The sequence below is a fragment of the Plutella xylostella genome, chromosome 27 (genome assembly GCF_932276165.1).
Source record: "Plutella xylostella chromosome 27, ilPluXylo3.1, whole genome shotgun sequence".
Taxonomy (NCBI): Eukaryota; Metazoa; Arthropoda; class Insecta; order Lepidoptera; family Plutellidae; genus Plutella; species Plutella xylostella.
The window spans coordinates 8,494,362-8,514,391 of NC_064007.1; the positions used below are offsets into that span (position 1 = coordinate 8,494,362).

Genomic DNA, 20,030 nt, shown 5'->3' on the forward strand with positions numbered 1-20,030 from the left:
GGTTTCCATCAATCTCCAACAGTATGTTACAATGTATGGTATTGGTAATCTAACTGTCTGTAATTACCTTCTCCTGGATCATGCCGAGGATGGGCATCTCCTTGATCTGCTGGTACAGGTCTCCGAGGAACTGGGCGGTGCTCGAGCGGACTTCCTTCAGTTGGGCCACAATCAGCTTGGTCAAGTCTGAAATAATGGGTACATTTCACTATTGACGATTTGAACCTTAGAATTTTTTAAGATTAGGATTTCAAGATTGGACCAAGTAACGTATAAATGCATACAATAAATTTTAGGAACGTTATCGAATGGTGGCTTACCCTTGAAGATCTCAGCAATGGTGTTGGTGAGCTCTTGCAGCTCGGGCTTGTGTTTGTCAAAGAAGTCCTGGACGACGGCGGCGAAGTGGGCCACGAGGTCAATGACTCCCTCCACGGCTTCCTTGACCACGGCCGCAACGTTCGTGTAGAACTGCTTCAGTTGGCCTTGCAGCTGTGAAGAGATTTAGTCAGGTCAGATTGGACAATAATTTTGATGGAAGGTTGTTTGAAGAGTCTAAAGAAACCTTACTGCCATGTCACTACGGCTCTTGTAATTCAAGATGTCAAGAATAGCAAAAAGTTGTACCTGTTTCTCGTAAAGCTCGGTGATCTTCTTGCAGGCTTCGGAGATGGTTTGCTGGATCTTGTCGACGATGGGCTTGGTCACATCGATGATTTCCTTGACGGTGGTGGCGACGAACTGGACGATGTCGTGCCTGAGAGAATGAACATAAAGAATAAATATTTGATAAAAACATTGTATATGTATAATCAATAGGGTTTTTTATACTGTAGTAAAAGTGAACGTACCTAATGTCCTACTATTAAGCTATGCAGTAGTATAAATACCCTTTGGCTGCCCCTCTTTTTGCATCGGAAGTTAAGAGAGAATGAACATAAAGAATAAATATTTGATAAAAACATTGTATATGTTATCAATAGGGTTTTTTATACTGTAGTAAAAGTGAACGTACCTAATGTCCTACTATTAAGCTATGCAGTAGTATAAATGTCCTTTGGCTGCCCCTCTTTTTGCATCGGAAGTTAAAAAAAAATATTGTTTACAGTAAAAAATAATACTCACAGAACAACAGAGATTTCCTTCAGCACCTTGTCGTCAGACAGTTCAGTTGTGAGCTTCTTGATCTCCTCCACGTAGGACTCCTCGAGCTGCTTGATGCTGGGCTCCACCTTGGACATGGTCTTCTTAAACTCCTGGCTGGTCTGCTCGCCGAGCCCCTCGACACGGGTCTTCAGGGTCTCCACGTCGTTCTTCAGTGCGTTCTGTATAGAGTTTGAGTTTTAGGAGTTGGTGAGGAAAACTTAGATTTCTTTGGGTATGATTCAGAAAATTGTTGTGACTACGGTTGGTGCCAAAATTGAAATTTCGGCACAGCAACATCAGTTACCAAACCACATTACCATTGAAAAATCCTTAAACAGCATGGTTTATCTGACAAATCTGCTTGTAACTTGTATGGATCTGATAGATATTGGACTGTTAGTGGGAGTGGAACGGTAGCTGATCAATCTATGCATATCCTATGTGATCGGATTGTGATAGAAACTCACCACAAAGTAGTTGAAATTGTCCTTGGACAGTCCGTAGTCGCTCTTGACGAGGTTGTCCTGCAGGAACAGGGCTCCGTGGATGATGTTCTTCTTCTCAGCGGCGAGGATGATGTCGGCGCTGACCTCCACGCGCTTCTCCGGGTCCAGGTTGGCGACCACCGACAGCTTGCGCTGAGGGTCCTCTGTGGAGTGATGAGGGGTTTGTCAGTTACTCACTGGGTGACTTATGGGACCATAGGAAGAAAGTAAATTGTCAAGCACCAATGCTTACAGACTCCTGATTTGTAGACGAATAATATAACATCCATAAAAACAAAATCTTATATTTATGGATGTCGTGATCGCCATTCGTGTTATCTATCACTCATCAGATCATCAAACTGGTCTGGTAAATTTTCAGTTCACTTACATAAATGCTCCCTATTTCATTAATCTTTGCCAAAACAGTTACCATAACTCCTCAACGAACACCAGCATAATCTACTCACCGCTGTAGCTAGTAGTGATCTCGAAGTGCTTGTACTCCTTGGCAGCGGCGCGCAGAAGCACGGGCTTGCTGTTCAGCACGGCGACCTTCAGCTCAGCTTGTTGCTCCTGGTCCTTGAGGGTCTGAGAGCCTTCTAGTTGAACCACCGAGTGGCCCAGAGCCGACGCGTCCAGCTTCACGCGGACAGGGCTGGCTTCGAACAGGAACTTGCTGGCTTTCTCCTGGAGAGGTGAAATGATTTTTATTAATTTGGGCTTTGAAACAACAAGTGAGAAGAGTCTAGAATAAGATTTCGAGTAATACTGATGGGTAAAGAGAAGGTACTTACGCCACCAATGGTGGGGTGAGTGATGGAAGCGGCGGATTCGATCTTGATTTCATTCTCAGTAGGACGCTGCACGCCTCCGTTGAACTTGATGACGGCCTCCTGCAAAAGACAAATACTTTAGTACAAGCTCATGTAGTTAATCAATTGTATTTACTGTACTGAGTCGTGCATGTAAACCTGCTCAAACTTGGAAGATTACTGGGTGGTATGAAATTAATCAGAATACGACTAATTTTCCAGATGAAATCATTGTAACTGATAAAGCCAGAATAAACCATTGTAAGGTCCTCACCTTGCCCAATTTAGGGTGGCTGAAGCCGAATTCAGCGACGGCGTTGTGTCCCTTCTCAGAGCCGTGGTGGTCGATGAGCATCCTGAAGGCAGACTTCAGCTGGGGCTTGTTCTTGTCGAGGTTCAGGGTCACGTCAGCCTTGATGGGGAAGGGAGTGCCCTGAGTGGGGTAGGTCAGGAGCATGTCGTAGGCCAAAACACGTTGGGGCAGAGTGATGGTGATGCCGTTTTGCAGTTCTGGAAGAAGTTTTGTTGAGTTAGATTGTGTGAAGAAAATTAATCGGAAGTACGGTATTTTCCGGGCACCTGGCGTTATACCTATAGATTTGTTGGATTTCATAAAGATTTTGAAGATTTTCTGGTCATAGTTTTTGTGCAGTAAAACGGTACGTGATCTTTTTCTTCTTCTTCTTGGCGTCCTATGACCCCCCCGTGGGGCAAAGGGCAGACACAACGGTTCTCCATCTCTGTCTGTCGACGGCAGCGAGCTTCACCTCGGACCACGTCATCTCCGCGTCCTGCATCTCCGCATCGATTGAACGGCGCCATGTTTGTTTAGGGCGGCCTCGCTTACGCTTGCCCTGCGGATTCCAGTCAAGAGCCTGTCTTGGAATGTGGTTTTGGTCTCTACGCAGGGTATGGCCGATCCAACTCCATTTGCGCCGTTTTATTTGCAAACCAACAGGATCTTCGTGGCATCTCTTCCAGAGGTCTACATTCGATATCGTGTTGGGCCAGAAGATCTTCAGGATCTGTCGGAGGCAGCGGTTGATGAATACTTGAAGCTTCTGTGTTAGGGTCTTCGTAGTCTTCCAGGTTTCGCATCCGTATAGCAGTACAGATTTCACGTTGGTGTTGAATATTTTGAGTTTCACTCTACGAGAGAGGTGTTTTGACTGCCATACGGAGCGCAGACACGCAAATGCGCCTTTAGCCTTGTCGATACGGGAGCTGACATCTAAATCAGTGCCACCATCGCCTGCCACAACGCTACCTAGGTACGTGATCTTTTAAAATTTCTAATTCTATCATCATCAATACGAGGAAATAACCACTTACTTCCATGTTCAGGCGTGTTGTGCGCGTGCAGATGGTACTTCTTCTCGTCCTTGAAGACGTGCAGGTCGACGGTGTAGCGCGGCGGGCGCTGCTGCGACACCTCGCCCTTCGCCTGCAGACCGAACTCGGGCGAGAAGCCGAGCTTGCGCAGGTCCAGACCCACGTTCACGCTGTGCTCCAGGACGCCTTGTTCTGAAGAAGGGAATACGGAGGTAAAGAGATGAAATATAAACATATTCTTACTAGGTACAGGTAGTAAAGATCCTAGGACAGCGGCAGCGGTGGAACATACATTATTTTGACTGTTAGGGTTTTCACCCACGGCGCATTCCAGCGACTGTAGGTATATGGTTTGAATAGTTAATTATGCTCTCGTACTTTTTGATGAGCACTCGACTCGATGCTTGTAACGAAGGTACGATGTATGATGTGGTAACGATGAATGTGGCGAAGTAGTTGATAAAACAAGACTTACTGGGCATGGAGACCTTGGAGTTGAGTTCTGCGTGCGCGCACTGCTTCTTCTCCTCGCAGTAGACGTACGACGTCTTGTACTCGAGGTTGGTGACGCGAGACTCCGCCACGTAGCTGCGGTCGCCGATGCCCACGTTCATGAAGGTCTGATGGTGGAAACATGGAAAGGTGAGTTAGGTATTTGCTGGTCGGGTTTTCTGAACAATGTGAAAATTAACGATATATGAAGGACCTTGGAAAGAGCAATTTGCACCTATTGTCCCGGTTTTTAAGAATGTTTTTGATAGTTTAGCAGAAGATAATGAATATAATGATGTAGAATTTTATGGAGGGGTCTATACCCAGGTAAAGGTAAGATAACAAATAATAGCAACAACATTCACAATAAAATGGAAGACATTTCCTCACCTCAACACCTTGTTCGGATCCCTCGGTGAGCAGAGTGCGGATGTACTTAAAGGTGGCGGATTTCTGGTCCTCCTTGACCTTGACGGAGCCGGAACCCTCGATGATGGTCTTCGGGCCTTCCTGCTTGCTGATGTAGGAGGTGCTACAGGGAGAAATTTGCGTTAGTGGAATCACAATTTTTGGATGAATTTGTAAAAAAAATGTAACAAGTAAATTCGACATGACGAGAATTTTACGGGACCCACTTGGGCCTCTATAATATTTTCTATGAGTGTCAAAAATGCAAAGTAACACCAACCTTCCACTGAAGACATTCTTGCCGTCGTTAGTGGCGTGGAACTCGAGCCTCTTGCCACTGCCGGCGTCCTTGCTTGAGATGTCAACCTTGTAGTTCTTCAGGCCCAACTTCTCGGAGTTGGCTGCGAGCTTCAGAACAACGTTGTCCTTAGTGATGGTTCCTTCAGACGTGGCGTCGAGGGAAAGGTCCTTGACGTTCTCGATCTTAACGTCAATCTTGCCTTGGTTGGAGCTTAGGGCGTTTCCTTTGAGGTAAAGCCTGGAATAAAGATGTTGGTTTTTACTATCTGTTGACGTTTCTACACAATTGATATATAAATCATTTTATGTGGATATGCATATCGTATTGATAACAACAAAATATCATCAGATATATTTGAATAAGGACACAATTAGTTGACGTTCCTACTCATAAGATGTCCTTTAACCAACAGAGGCCAACAAAAGGCTGACGGTGTTGATGATGATGAAGTTAACTAAAACCTTACTAATGTCGGGTAATCCATTTCCATTTCACCACAGATATAGAAAACCTCGTTAGTTACCTCATGGGCTTGTTGGAGCTGGGGCTGGAGTACTTGAGGTCGATGAACGGATGCGCCTTGGAGTAGACGAGCGCGACGTCGGACTTGTACACGCGGCCGTCGGCGTCCACGATCACGCTGTTACTGAAGCTGTCCACGCTCGGGGTCTGTGGGGGAATTGAGGGTTACTAAGGGACTGGTTTTGGGTGGATACTGTTAGTGAGTTATTAAAGGACTGATTTTCAGGAGATGCAGTTCCCGAGCTTTCGCATGATGTCAAATGTATGGTTAGAATTTCTGTGACGAATACAACACATTTATGATACTATTATTTATATCAATGCGGCTTTTCAGTCTTGCTCAGCGAGTAATCAAGTTCAATGACTTAGGTACGGTTAGGTATTTACTCGTTTGCTTTATTTGACTTTGTCCGAGTTTTATGATTCAATGTTATTTTAAGTTTTTTTATAACTGCTGGAAACCTTACCTTGGTGACAATGTTGACTTCGATCTTCTTCAACTTCTCGCTCTGAGGAGCATTACCCTTCACGTTGAGGGTGTACTCCTGTCCGGCACTGGTGGCAGTGGCGGCGATGGTCGCGGTCTTGCCCTTGCCGTAGGTGCTCTTCAGCTCCACTGAACCGGTCTTCTTTGCTCCTGGGAATAGAGTTGCGGGGTTACGTTTAGGTGGGTTATCTAGATGATGTTTTATTTTACGGTTCAAAATACCATCGCTCATTGGCAAACCTTCGGTTATGCCTATTGTGATAAAGGCCAAGTCTGAATACCTTAAGTTAGGACGCAAAATACTCTTTACAATATTTAACAGTCCTAATGCATTTTTTAGCAAATTACTCTCCATCATTCACTCTGATCTATGCACTCTAATCACTCTACAAAATCTGATGACAATCATCCTTACCCTCAGAGTCTGTAGAGATGGATGGTCTTTTAGTTCGGGCGAAATTTACCTTCAACATCAAGGGTGTAAGACCCATCAGCAGAGATGGGGTCAACATGGGGGGCGACGACCTTGATCTTGCCGTGTCCGCTCTTGGCGCCGTACTTGCCGCTCGCGTCCACCTTGTAGCTGTCGGCGTTCACTTGCACCGCGTGGCTCACTGAGAACTGGAAGATGAGGTTGATTTGAGTAAAGAGATGTACTTAACTCAGCTTTAGCATACTCAAGTTCGGGTTCGTAATACATCGACATTCGAGTGGTGATTTTTCCGTAACACTGTCTAAATTATCTCCACAAATATTGAACAAATTTTAAGCACGACATCTATGTACCTCTAAATTTGATCATGTTATCTCTTCCACCCAAAGGTCATCTTGTAGAGTTTTTTTTAGGCAATAAGGCCACTTGTTGTTGCTTAGGAAATAATACAATTCCTTTTGGTACAAATCAAGAGTAGGTACTTATTGTATTGTTTTTACCTCGAAGCCGTCCTTGTTCTCGGGCAGCAGGTAGAAGGTGTGCGTGACCACCTTGATGTCGTGCGCCTTCTCGAACGGCAGCCGGATCTGGATTGTGTTGTCCTTCTGCATTCTGAGGGAAATCATGAAGTATGTTAGTACAAAATGTTGTTTTGGAGAAGAGATCTAACACGGCAGTTAAAGACATCAGAGGGAACAACACCATAAGAAATGTCGACTGGCAATAAACTAAAATTTTAATATTAGTCATAATTACGTTGTTAAGGCTAAAATTGGTTATTGATAATGAAGCATAGCCGATGAAGTGGACTTAATTGAGAACAGTCAATAAAAACTAATCTACCAAATACCAAATTCAACTTATTTGGGCTTGCAATCAAAATAACAAGAATCGTAAGAAACCAACGCAAACCATTCTACTATAGGTACTTAATACCATAACACAACTTCCATAACTACCAGTAGGTACTATAACTTACTTCTTGTCACCCTTGTCGTTCAGGATCCTGTTCTCTTCTGAAGTCTCAGATTCGAATCCAAAGTCGGTTCCGTAGTTGGCCTTGAGCCGGTACTTCTCCTGCCCGTCGAGGACGGCCACGTCGGGGTCGGTGTAGTCCACGGAGGCGGCGATGGCCGCGGGCTTGGGGATCAGGCTGCCGGTCACTTCCGTCTGGAAAAAGGGAAATCGTTAGTGTATTTGTTTACCAGGGGCATAGACAGGGGTTTTCATATGCACTAGAAATCTATCCTTAGAGCCAGTTTTTGATCCGTGGTTCAACCATTGGTCAAAAACGACAACTATTCCTTAAACTAATAAAATTCGTATGTACCTAGTTACTTGACCAATGGTTAAAGTTGACCACCGATCAAAAACCGGCTCTTAATCCGACATTTTTTTTGCTGAAAGCTTATAGGTAGTTAAAAATTATTGTCGAAAGCTTATAAAAATCCTCCTCACCTTGAACTCATACTTCAGCTTGTTCTCTCCCTGAGGCGTGTTCTTCACAAAGAAGTTGTTCTCCAAGTTCTTTCCATCCTTCAGCTTGATGACGACCACTCCCTCGTAGTTGAAGTGCCTCTTCTCGATGTTGGAGTCGGCGAGCTTGCCCTTGTATGTGAGGGTTGAGGCGGGGCCTCCGCGCTTCACGGCGTCTGAGAGGACTACCTCCGCGTGGCCGTTCAGGGTCTGTGGAGATTTATGGTTATTTAGTGATGGTGAAAATACTGGTGACGTTGGTAGAGGCCTTCATTGAGAAAATATGAATGTTTTTTATATGACCATCGTCATAAGGCAGTAAGCTTAGTAAGCATTTGTGTAGTCTGCAATGGTTATACCTACATTTGAGAAATTTTGATTTAATTTTTCATGAATGAGCTTTATAAGTTTGTTATTACAGGTAGTTGGCAGTAGCTAGATCAGAATAGTTGACAGCAGATCCTGTGGCTTTCCTTGCAAAGCACAATTACCTTCAGTCAGTAGACAGATAGGAATGCACTCCTCACTCAAAGGGAACCTATTCGTGTGTTAAGATATCCCTCCTCCCTGATCTAAGTATAACAGCAATACTCACGTTAGCCTTAGCGACGAAGTCCCGGTTGACCTTCAAACTAAGCACGCGCTCGGTGGGCAGCACGACCTCCACGGTGGCGGCGAGCTTGCCGTCCTTGTCTACCTCGACGACGCCGTCCTTGTGCACGTTCAGCTCGAACTTCTTGCCGGCGTAGTCCAGCTTGTTCCTGAGAGGGGAGGGGGGAAATTAGTTTTAGCTGTGTTGGTGGGTAGGGAGAAATTAAATTTTTGATGTGAAAAAGCCCTAGGTAGGGTGAAAACTAAGTGACAGAAAGTTGAGCCAGATAATTAGAGTGAGGCCTTATTTAACAGCAGAAAGTGATTATGGAATAATACTGGTTCAAGTAGATAGATGAATTGAATATTACAAATTACTTTGTAGGGGACAAATACCGGTATGAAATACTGGGGAATCCAGTAAATACATACGTTAAAGAAACTAATTGGCAGATTCATCGATAACTACTACAGTGATAAATTCTTAGTACATACTTGGAGTCAAAGAGTTTCTCAGTGCGCTTAGTGTTGGTGGTGAAGCGGATCTTGTCGGCGTTGTCCTTCTCGAAGTTCAGGAAGAGGTCGGCCTCGGCGTTGTACACGGGGTCCTTGATCAGGAACTTGAAGTCTCCCTTGATCTTCCTTTGGGCCTGGACAAGGGAAAAAAGTCATGAGATCGATCGCTACCTCTATATTAAACATCAGTTTTGAAGTACCTAGCTTCAACAATTGATCAGACGACCGAATGGCGTAGTGGTTAGTGACCCTGACTACTGAGCCGAAGGTTCCGGGTTCGATTCCCGGCTGGGGCAGATATTTGTTTAAAGACAGATATTTGTACTCGGGTCTTGGGTGTTGATATTTATATTTAGTATCTATCTATCTACATATGTATTTGTGTAGATATATCAGCTGTCCGACACACATAACACATGTTCTGCCTAGCTTGGGGTCGGATGGCCGTATGTGAGATGTCCCCACATATTTATTTTACATATTTATTTAATTACACTATAAGAACGTGGTCACAAGCGGAAACAACCGTAAAAGGTTTAGAAGAGATTAAATATAAGAAGAGAAACTTACGGTCTTGAAGTCAACAATAAGAGCTCCGTTGCCCTTGCCATCAGCGTCGGTGACCTTGAACTGTCCGTTAGCGGCGACGGCGTCCTTGAGCACCAGCTTGACCTGTCCGTTGGGGTTGGCCCCGCGGTTGACCTTCAGCAGGAAGTCCAGCAGGTCGGCCTTGCTGCGCGAGATCTTCACGTGGGACGAGTACAGGTTGTTGTTCTCGATGGCTCCGAAGTCGAATCTGTAATTGGATGGGAACTTTAGCAGCTGCCGTATTGGTCACGATTGAATTAATATTTTTAAATGAGCTATTAAGATTTTTAATTACTAAGCAATGAACCTCTATTATTTTTATCATGTTAACTTACTTGATGTCTTCGTTCTTGCCACCACCGTTCAGTTTCAAATGTCCGACGGCGCCAACATTGATATCATTGGGCTTGGTCTTGTGTAGAACTACTCCCGAGAGCTCGTATTTACCGACGCCCTTCAGCACCAGGTAGTTCTCCAGGTTGGACTTGTCAGCGGACACAATGTCTCTCTTGGCGAAAGCCTCGAAGCCTTTTTTGTCGAACGAAGATACAACCTTCACACTGTAGTCTCCGGGCTTCTTGATGTGTCTCCTCGCCTCGAGGTCGAACTCGCCCTTCTTGTCGACGTACTGTCCTTCGACATCGAGGTCGAACTTCTTCGGGTCAGCTTCAGCGTCAAGCTTGGCGACCAGAGGGAGAGCGTAGATGTGGAACTTGTTCTTTGTGATGAGACCAAAGTCCTCAGGGGAGTTCTTGTGGTACTTAAGCAGCTGGTTAATAGTGACTCTGTTTTGGGGGTCCTTCAGGTCTCCGCTGTAGTGCAGGTCGATGTCAGTGCGGATGTTTCCTTTCTGGTTCTCGGCGTGTCCATTGACCTTGAAGTTAAGGTAGGGGTTGAGGGTGTTGCGGAACTCGGCCTTCACATCATGGTCCTTGTAGGAACCGCTGACGAGGAGGTTGTGTTCTCCCTTCTTAGCCTTGATGTCACCTTCAACGTTGTGTCCGGCGATACCAACGTGACCGTTGATGTCTACAACTTCGCTGTTGGGCAGGTTGATCTTGATGCCCTGGAGCGAGTACTTGGTGGTCGGGCCGTTCACGTCACGGATCACTTGACCGTCGATCTTCAGAGACTTCTTTTCTCCACCACCGGGCATCAAGTATTCCAAAGTAGGCTTGAACACTTTGTGTTGGTCGTTTCCTTGAACGTTGAATCCGGCTCTCGCGAAGTATTCCTCGGCGTCCATCTTAGCCTTGATAACGCAAACGTATTCGGTGGGCTTCGTGAGCAGAGCGATCTGTCCTTGCAGGTTCTTGATGGGAGACTCGAGCGCGAGCGCCACGGACTTCTCCTGGTCGGTGTTCACGAACTCTCCAGTGAGTGCGGTCTTACGGTTCTTTGAGCCTTCAGCTTCAAAAAGAAGTTCGAATGAGTTCTTGTTGGGCTGAGTCCTGACGACACCCTTGATGTGGTATCCGCGTAGGTCATTCTTCTCCAGCAACAACTTCAGTTTGGTGGCTCCATTCAGAGGGTAGTGAGAGATGAACTTCTGCAGAGATTGCTGGGCTCCCTGGCCGGACAAAGAGAAAGGCACGGAGACCTCTCCGCACAGAGTAAGACCGAGCATACCAGCGAGCTGGTCGAAGCATCCAGAGTATTCCTTCTTGTCCACATCAGTCTTGACCGAAACGGATTCAGCCTTCTGTCCCTTCTCAGCCGTGACGATAACCAGATCATTGGAGGCGGTGACGATTTCCTGCTTCTCAATGGGCAGGCCAATTTGAAGGTCGAAACCTTGTCCGTTTTCGAGGATCTTCACGATGACGTGGCCTCCGGTGGAAGAGTGCAAGTTGGTGACCACCTTGATACCAGTGGCGACGGCGTCAGCGTCAACGAGGAACAGACCAGACACTTCGATGTCTGTGCTGGGGATGAGCTTGACGTCGAACTTGGCGTTCTTGGGGTCCTTGATGATCTGGCGGATGTCAACGCTGGTGGCGACCTCGAAGCGACCGGTGGCGGCTCCGATGAGCTTGAGCTTCAGGGGCAGACCGGTGGAGGTGGCGTAAGCGAGCTCGGCGTCCAAGAATAGAAGATGGGCGCGGATTTCTTGCTGCAAAGGACAGTTTCAACTATTAGATATGACAATTTATATTGATGATTGAAAACTCAATGTCATGTACAATATTTGTTAGAGGTAACCACATTGACGGGTCTTTTTGGATAGCTTACCTGGAAGTGTTTAGCCTGGTTGATGCCGGTGTCGACGTACTTCAAGATGGCGTCGAGCACGTCGTTGTAGTTGAAGCCCTTGTCGTCTCCGAGCGACAGGAAGATGGCGTCGGTTCCGAACAACTTGACGTAGATGTCCATGTCCAGCTCATTGTCGAAGGGAGCGGCCTCGGCCTTGATCTAATCAAATAATATAAGATAGTTGTAATATAAGGATCCAACAAGTGGCTGCTGAACATGTGATGAATATGTTAAGACCATTAAAATTAAATTGAGTTCCTACAAAGACTAGATCAAAAATTGGTCCACCTTCAAAAGGGCACTTGCCAAACTGTCAATATCTAATAACTAATTATTTACAGGTAGGGTAAAACTGCCAGTTATTGGCCAACTAAGCGGATTGGCCACTTCAAAGCTGAATTATTTCATACAGATTAAACCAAAATTGACAGATGGTGTATGAATGTAATCTAGAAAAGCTACTTTTGCCTCGCAGTAAATCAATAATTTATTTAGAAAACTATAACCGATAAAAATATATATGTTATTGCAAACCTGTTTAAAATTGCAGTTATTGGCCAAAAAAATCACTTACCGGCCATCCATAGGCTGGTTATTGGCCACAGGAAATAATTTTATAAAAAAGCTTTAAACCTCTAAAAAATAGTAATAAATGTTGTCTCTTTTAATAAAAACTTTATTAAAATCAGTTGCAGAATAATATTAACCACGGCTAAACTTCAAAAACAAAAAAAAACAATCAACTTTCTAAGAATAAAATACTAGAAATATAACATTTATATACAACAAGTTTTTTGTATACATAATTATATAATTACTTAATAAACACCGTTCCTGCGTACTTTACATACAACCAATCAAGCAAAGCAAGATCTACCGACGCTGTACGTGCGTATTTTATTCATCGTCATAGAATCATCATCAGCCAATACTCATCCACTGCTGGACATAGGCCTCTCCCAAACATAACACTCGGTCCTCGTCCTCGGCCTTCCTCATCCAGCCACTACCAGCTACCCGCCTAAGATCGTTGGTCCAACGGGCAGGAGAGCGTCCCACGTTGCTTTTGCCTGTTCGTGGTCTTTATACGAGAGCTCGTCTAACCCAACGCTTATCGGTTCTTCGGCAGAATCGGGAGATATGACTGCCATTTTATCTAAGCACATTTTGACAGCTATATGTCGGTAACCTTAGTTTTTTGACAGATAGACCCTACTTCTGATACGATCTATCAGAGCAACCCCAAGCATATAGCTCTCTTCATAGCATGTGCACTTTTAATCGGTGCACCAGTCTGCACCATACGTCATCACTGTGCAGGATGCAGTGGTTGACTAGACTTTTGTCTTCAGGCTTTGAGGGATGCCTACAGGTTGAGAAGCAGCATTCAGGCCACTTAGCATCCAGCTGAGTTCCGGCAGACATTCTGCCATATTGACGATGTCGTCTGCGCAGCAGAGGTGTGACATTGACATGTGTCCGTTCCAGTCCAACGTCTTAAAGACATCTTCTAATGCATCGGTCTTCAGTTTCTGAGATATCACATCTCCCTGTCTCACTCCTCGTTGCCCTTGGATAGGTCTTTTCTTGTGGTCCTGTACTTGGACAGTCATAGTAGCAGCATTGTATAGACATCTCAACACCCCGATATAGCGACAGTCAATTTAGCATCTCTCTAAGGAGTCCAAAACTGCCCGTCTCTATGGAGACGAAGGCTTTCTCATAATCCTCAAAGGCAGACACAGAGGCTGATTATACTCTTCGGTCTTCTGTATAATCTGCCTTACTGTGTAGTGTGTGTAGATCTATTGTACTAAAGTCATTTCGAAACCCAGCTTGCTCTGGGGGCTGAAACTCGTCGAGCTTTTGGGCAAGACGGTTTGTCGATCGATATCCTTCAATAAAATATTGTTGAATTTCTGAAAACTATTTTCTATTGTCTTATGTCTTGTCTTTTATGAATTTGAAGGCTTAATTTAATTAATCTGTCTTCGTTTAGGTGGCATCCCGTTGCTGATGGTTTGCGCACTGTAACAAAATACATCGGTCGGATATTGGCCACTTCACCACTAAATACTGGCCACCTATGCCAGTAACTGAATTTAATTGATAAAAGTGCGTGATATTTTGCCACACGATACTACAACTTATAAATATTGTGAAAACAGTCGATTTTCATCTAAATAGAGTACTTGCATTTTTATTTAGTTATTGGCATAGGCGGCCAGTAACACAAAATTTGCAATATATTGATTCAATTATTGGCCACCTCCATAAACTCACCTTCCCAAAGGTAATTGCATGAAACTATAATATATTAATAAAACTTACCATTAACACCATATAAATATGCTAAAGAAATCACTTAAATTGCGTTCAATCACCAATAATGTCAATTTTGAAGAAATGTGTTTCGTTAAGAAATACGTTACCCTGAAGCGTACACGCGGAAGTCCGACCGCCAACTGTCAGAAAAAGGCGGCTTAGTATGGCGCTTTTTTTCATAGTGGCAAAAAATTGTACTAAAATCAAAGTCAGTTAGATAACAAAGTTCTATTAAAAAACACAGATGGCAGGTGATGCCTCATTCCTTATTTTATGACTTTTAAGTTTATAGTGGCCAGTAACTAACGATGGCCAATAACTGGCAGTTTTACCCTACTATACTACTATATTATTATTATTATTTAATTCTTTATTGTACAAATATTACAAATAAAAGTACAATATACTATACTATATGTACTATATTAATTTGCATATATTTTTTATTTTTATTAAATTATCGTACCTGCATGTTATACTGTAGTGATAACTAGCTCTTAACCAATATTTTCAAAAATTTTATCATTAAACTGAAGTGTGCACTCTAGTCGGTTATAGGAAGGAAATGTAACTTTATATTGTATATGTTTGGAACTCTGTATTCTTATAACTGTTTGTGTACCAATATAATAAAATAATAAAAATAATGAATAAAAAAGCGATGTTAACTTACATGTTTGTCAAAGTTGTCAATATCGGTCTTCACAGAGCGGCGGCCGCGGATCTTGCCCTCGACCTTCTGCTCCGCTTCCTTGAACTTCTTCACCAGCGAGTTGTACAGCTCCTGCGGCTCCTCCGTGCGGAGGAAGCTCTTGGGGCCGAGGAAGTGTTCCACCACGCGGTCCAGGTTGCCTTGACGACCTCCGACCTGAAGGGAGAGTAGGTTGTTAGAAATAATATATGTAGGTATGAACATTCAAGCTTCTAATTTTATTCTGCTTATCCCTAAGACCTTTGAGCTTTCTGCTGGTTTTATGCGTGATGGTCGCGCCATTTATTTCAACGCTTGGACAATTAAATAAGGACTGGAAGATTAAATTATGGTTCCAAAATACAGTGTTGAAGTTGAAGGAAGATATTTACACTGCAAAACTAAGTTTACAACACACCTTACGTGGTTACGGTTTTTAGTGCAAAAAAATGCATTGTTCGTTATTTACTTTGATATACGTTATTCTAGCCGATCTAAGAATATTATGTATAGATTCAAAAACAGTAGAGGACATGACCTCCAATGGAGACACTTTTCCCCAAGTGGACTCCGAAATAACAAACAGAACACCACTCACCTCAAGCACATTGAAGTTGTGTCCGAACACCTCAGCCGTCAGGTTCAGGCTGGCGGACCGCGGCAGGAAGGAGTCCTGCGAGTAGATGACGGTCTGCTCCACGCTGCCGCCCACGCCCAGCGCGTCCACGTTGTACGAGGCTTCGCGGTAGAATGAGTACTTCCTAGGAGGAAAAATGAGGGGTTTAGGTTGGGGTCTTGACGGAAGAGATAAGAATAAGTACCGGAATGGATGCGTGTGATTGGTTATGGTGGAGCTGGCGTAGATCAGAAAATTGATTTCTTTAGGAGCTAGAAATACAGCGTTCCGATTTATCCGAATCACAAGATCCATAGGTTGGATGAATAAAGTGCAGAGCATTCAGACTAACGACTGGTTATGAAAAATCTTCGTTTTCGCTACGACTCCAGACGCTTATCGTACCGTATGCATGATAGCTCCCCATAATCATTCGTTGTTTTGTTTTAACCTTCCTTTTCCATTACAAATATTACAATGCATAATATATGACAGCTCCCTTTTATTTTTGTCAAGCTAGAGTAAACAAAGCTCCCTTTTGTTTTTGTCAATCTAAAGCAACCATCCTGCCCCCGTATTATGTAACTCCGAGTGGGGTTGGCTGGTATAAAATGGCTGACAACTTAGAGCATTATTAATTAATAACTTTTTACAGACTTATCTGATTTCACAAACGTTTATGTTGAATGTAAGGATATATTGTTAGGCTTCTTGCATATTTCTTTCACTAAGATTTTTAGTGTTTTCGGTTAATAAGTCTCTAAGTTGATACCAATTATCACCGGTTGCTAACTCTCAAAAAGTTACAAAATACGGGGGCAGACCTTCCATGAACCTGACTGACCTGTCGTCAACGTTGAACTTGCTCGGCGTGCGGATGAGGCCGTAGTGCTGGCGCTGCGGCGCGCGGTCGGCACTGGTGGACGCGCGGATGTGGCGGAGAGAGGTGGTGATGAAGCGGCCCACTGGAAGGGGAGAGGGGGTTATTATGGAGATTCAGATAAGTACACAATTTGTGGTTGATGTTTGGTAATGTCATTGAGCAAAACTTTATGAGAAAGTAGACAACTGTAACAAGGTAGTTAAATTTTTACATTATGCAGTTTGTGAAAGTATTAATAAACAGTCGAATATAATTATGGGTGTTTTTATGAGTACGAAGGACTTAGGACTAAGTTTAAAAACTCTGCTATAACATGAAAACAAAGATATCGGTATCGGTTGCCGAATCCTGCTATTTACAAGTAGGTATAATTTTTACTACTTACGAGTAATTATCCCTCAAACATAAATTTTTGCAAACTTTCGCACTCCCATTGATATTGATATTTTTAGACATTGTGATTATGTACGGCTCGAGTATACAGACTCATTTTAAATGAACGATATAAGAAGAAGGACATACCCTGGTGCACGGGCTCCGAGTCCAGCAGAGTCTTGATCTCGTTGGCGGACTTGCCGCACGGACAGTCGATGACGGCGAGGTACGCCTTGATGCGGATCTCGGAGTCCAGCTGACGGTTCTTCAGCAGGTCCAGCGCGGCTTTCTTTACCTGAGAGGGATTGTGGATGTTAGTAGAGTGCTTAGTGACTAGTCTAGTCTCGAGGTTGCCTGTAAGAGATCGTTTTTAGCGATAACGCCGCCAATTGTTCATTGTTCCTAGTATAATAAGTTAGTTTTTTTGTATGTTTAACTATTTGTGGTGACTAATAAAGTCATATTCTTCTATTCTAAGCCCCTGTTAAGTGCCTAAGTGTTTGAATTCAATTTGTGGTGTTTCAATTCTAATCAACTGACGATAAAATAAACCCTAAATACAAATTCATCAGCTGACTTTCTTCTGCTATGTAAATTTTGACTAAGAATAAAGATTTTTAATAGTTTTTTTACTTCAGCATTGAAAACCTTACCTTAGCGGAGCAGGGGTCAGCCCTGAAGGCTTCGAGCGCGGCGACGCGCACGCGAGCCTTCACGGCGTTGTCGGTTGCACAGTGCACCACCTTCTCGATGATGCTGTCCTCCAGGTGACGGATGTTGCGGATGCCCTTCAGAGCTGCTACCACCTGAGGGAAGAGATGAGTTGATGTTTTATGTTGTGCAGAATGTGCTTATGTCGAGTTGAAGTGTAGTGGATTCAACGATAGTAAAATGGTCTCTAAATATTTTCTTTTTGGAAATACGACAATGCTACTTTGAATTTGATGAAATTCCTAGACAAATGATTGAAAATTAAGGGTTCACACTAGTGTTGCCACGAATAGTGAATTGGCCGAATACCGAATATTCGGCGACGCTGCCGGCCGAAGCGCCGAATATTCGGCCGCCGAATATTCGGCGCTACAACCTGTTTTTTTTGTTCCTGGAACTGCTTTGAAGAAGTCGTTACACATTATACAAGAAATGCTAATTATTAGGAGGCAGAATGCTGTTGCAAACGAGTTGAATTTTTATTTGATAATAGTTCGCCTAGATCGGATGTCCGATCCTTACAAGTGGTGGTCAGCAAACAAAAAACACCCGAACCTTTTGAAATTTGCAATAACTTATTTATTTATTTATTTATAACTTATCTTTTTTCACCTGGAAGTAGCGTTTATAAGGAGAGGTTATTTTCTGAGGATGGTTACAATGAAAAGCGCAATCGTGGGCTACCAAATGCTGAAATGCTCGTTTTTGTCCAGCACAACTTACTACTGATTAATTTTAAGTACTAAAATGTTGTGATTTGGAAATAAATACACAATTTTGATTAAAATAACAAGTAATTTTTTACATGATTTACTATTCGGTATTCGGCCCGAATAGTACGCACTATTCGGCCGAATACCGAATGCTGAAAAAACTGGCCGAATAGGCCGAATACCGAATAGTTGCCGAATATTCGTGGCATCTCTAGTCACACAAATTAATTAATTTACTTTGCTACGGCGGCGTAGCCCGCTACGAATGCTACGCCGTAGCCCGTAGAAAATGCCTACGAAATTTCGTAGCAAAACTGTAGACCACTTTTTCTACTATTTCAACTTTCCTATAACAACAGATCAAATCGTTATAATATAAACTTACATAATCCTCATGCACTTTCCCCTTGGCCTTGCAGTTGAGTTTGGAGCCGAGCTTCTGACTGAGCGCCACGATGCCTTCAGACTTGCCGTCGTGGCAGTTGTGCGAGCGGCAGTACGCGGACGCTAGGGCTCCCACGCCCAGGTATACTTCTTTGGGGGCCTTAGGGTCGTCTAGGAGGGCCTGTGGAGGAATGGTTTAGGGTTAGTTTTGGTCTTAAAGAAGCCAAAAGAATTGAGCTGAACAGTTTGTAAACGCGCAAAAATCGTGCAGCTTTGCATTTCGTAAACGCTTTATTGAATAGTTTTGTTACTTGAAAGGGCGGCAAGGCTAGTGATGCCCATGTGTGATGAGTGATGCCCATTCGACATTCTAACTTTATTTTGAAATTTTGGTCAGGCTTTAACATACTATTATTATTAAAAAACAAACAAAATACTTGTATAAAAAATAACTTAGGTATATCACAACAATACTCACAGTAGCAGCCTTAATCGCGTCGTTGCTGACGTGTCGGGCGTTCCCGAGGGACAGGAACACGACCTTGCTCTCCAGGTCACTGAGCTCTCCGCCCTTCAGCAGTCCTACGGAGACCTCGATGCTGTCGCCCGAGCCCGCGCGCACCAGACCGTCGAGGAACACGCGTCTGAGGGGTTAAGAGGAAGGTTACTGGAGATACGACGGTTGACGGGTTAAAGGAAGTCGAAGAAAGAAGTTTTCATCTTAGCGTGACGATTTTTATAAATATTATGTACGGACGGAGTATAAGTACATAATATATGTACACTTACAGAATATGACTTGCATAGATACACTAAAAGTGACTTACTTTTCCAGTTTGTTGCCTTTGACTTGTTGGTAAGCCTTGGTCAAGTCATCCTTGCTAGTGACACGGAGGATCTGCAAACAAAATTGTACATTAGTATCAAAACCTCCGTTACAACGTTATACCACAAGATCGCATAGGTAAATTGCATTTATTAGCGAAATAAATTACAAAACCACTTGGATCATGGATCCTTTCTAAATGAAGAGAAAATCTTCGAAAGAGAAATATTATTTTGACTGTTGATGATGAAAAAAGTTCAAGATCAAGACAAGAGCATTCACTATCATCAGAACCACGTACCCTGACGAGCTGCGCGAAGTCCCCAGCGGAATGCGATCCAGCCTCGTGAGCCACCGCCTTGGCCGTCTCCTTCACGGCGGCGACTGCGCTCTGCAGCGAGCTGTGGTCGGCGGCGACGCCGTGCGGGTTCTCGAAGATGATGGAGCGAGGGGACGTGAACTTGCCTGCGGGGAGAACGGTGGTTGAGGAGTTGGGAACAAGAACGAACGGAACAAGCAAGAAAACGTATGGCTTTAGAAAGAATAAAAGTGATTTTGCATGTGGAGATATGGAATTTTGTATATGGGGAGTGTCGTCCAGTCTGGCTTGCGGTAGATGTAACCTATTGACGGAATACCCAGCAATAGTCACTTGCTGGAG

General features: G+C 43.8%; 1 protein-coding gene across 2 annotated transcripts in view; it reads right to left on the reverse strand.

The window, feature by feature from the left end:
* LOC105380513 (apolipophorins) overlaps window positions 1–20,030 on the reverse strand; it is a 34,207-nt gene that overhangs the window by 6,844 nt on the left and 7,333 nt on the right. For both annotated transcript variants that reach the window (XM_038110209.2, XM_038110208.2), the window contains exons 7-38: window positions 19,671–19,834; window positions 19,371–19,441; window positions 19,022–19,187; window positions 18,545–18,724; window positions 17,389–17,541; window positions 16,883–17,030; window positions 16,322–16,442; window positions 15,460–15,622; window positions 14,844–15,038; window positions 11,825–12,004; window positions 9,928–11,705; window positions 9,575–9,800; window positions 8,984–9,138; window positions 8,493–8,658; window positions 7,880–8,107; window positions 7,401–7,591; window positions 6,922–7,033; window positions 6,453–6,609; window positions 5,969–6,138; window positions 5,503–5,648; window positions 4,959–5,216; window positions 4,661–4,802; window positions 4,254–4,398; window positions 3,779–3,970; window positions 2,721–2,956; window positions 2,429–2,527; window positions 2,102–2,321; window positions 1,614–1,795; window positions 1,126–1,325; window positions 628–757; window positions 321–492; window positions 68–186 (exon numbers count right to left, since the gene is read on the reverse strand). In XM_038110209.2, coding sequence (XP_037966137.2) covers window positions 68–186; window positions 321–492; window positions 628–757; window positions 1,126–1,325; window positions 1,614–1,795; window positions 2,102–2,321; window positions 2,429–2,527; window positions 2,721–2,956; window positions 3,779–3,970; window positions 4,254–4,398; window positions 4,661–4,802; window positions 4,959–5,216; window positions 5,503–5,648; window positions 5,969–6,138; window positions 6,453–6,609; window positions 6,922–7,033; window positions 7,401–7,591; window positions 7,880–8,107; window positions 8,493–8,658; window positions 8,984–9,138; window positions 9,575–9,800; window positions 9,928–11,705; window positions 11,825–12,004; window positions 14,844–15,038; window positions 15,460–15,622; window positions 16,322–16,442; window positions 16,883–17,030; window positions 17,389–17,541; window positions 18,545–18,724; window positions 19,022–19,187; window positions 19,371–19,441; window positions 19,671–19,834 — 6,965 coding nt within the window. The remainder of the gene's footprint in view (window positions 1–67; window positions 187–320; window positions 493–627; window positions 758–1,125; window positions 1,326–1,613; window positions 1,796–2,101; window positions 2,322–2,428; window positions 2,528–2,720; window positions 2,957–3,778; window positions 3,971–4,253; window positions 4,399–4,660; window positions 4,803–4,958; window positions 5,217–5,502; window positions 5,649–5,968; window positions 6,139–6,452; window positions 6,610–6,921; window positions 7,034–7,400; window positions 7,592–7,879; window positions 8,108–8,492; window positions 8,659–8,983; window positions 9,139–9,574; window positions 9,801–9,927; window positions 11,706–11,824; window positions 12,005–14,843; window positions 15,039–15,459; window positions 15,623–16,321; window positions 16,443–16,882; window positions 17,031–17,388; window positions 17,542–18,544; window positions 18,725–19,021; window positions 19,188–19,370; window positions 19,442–19,670; window positions 19,835–20,030) is intronic.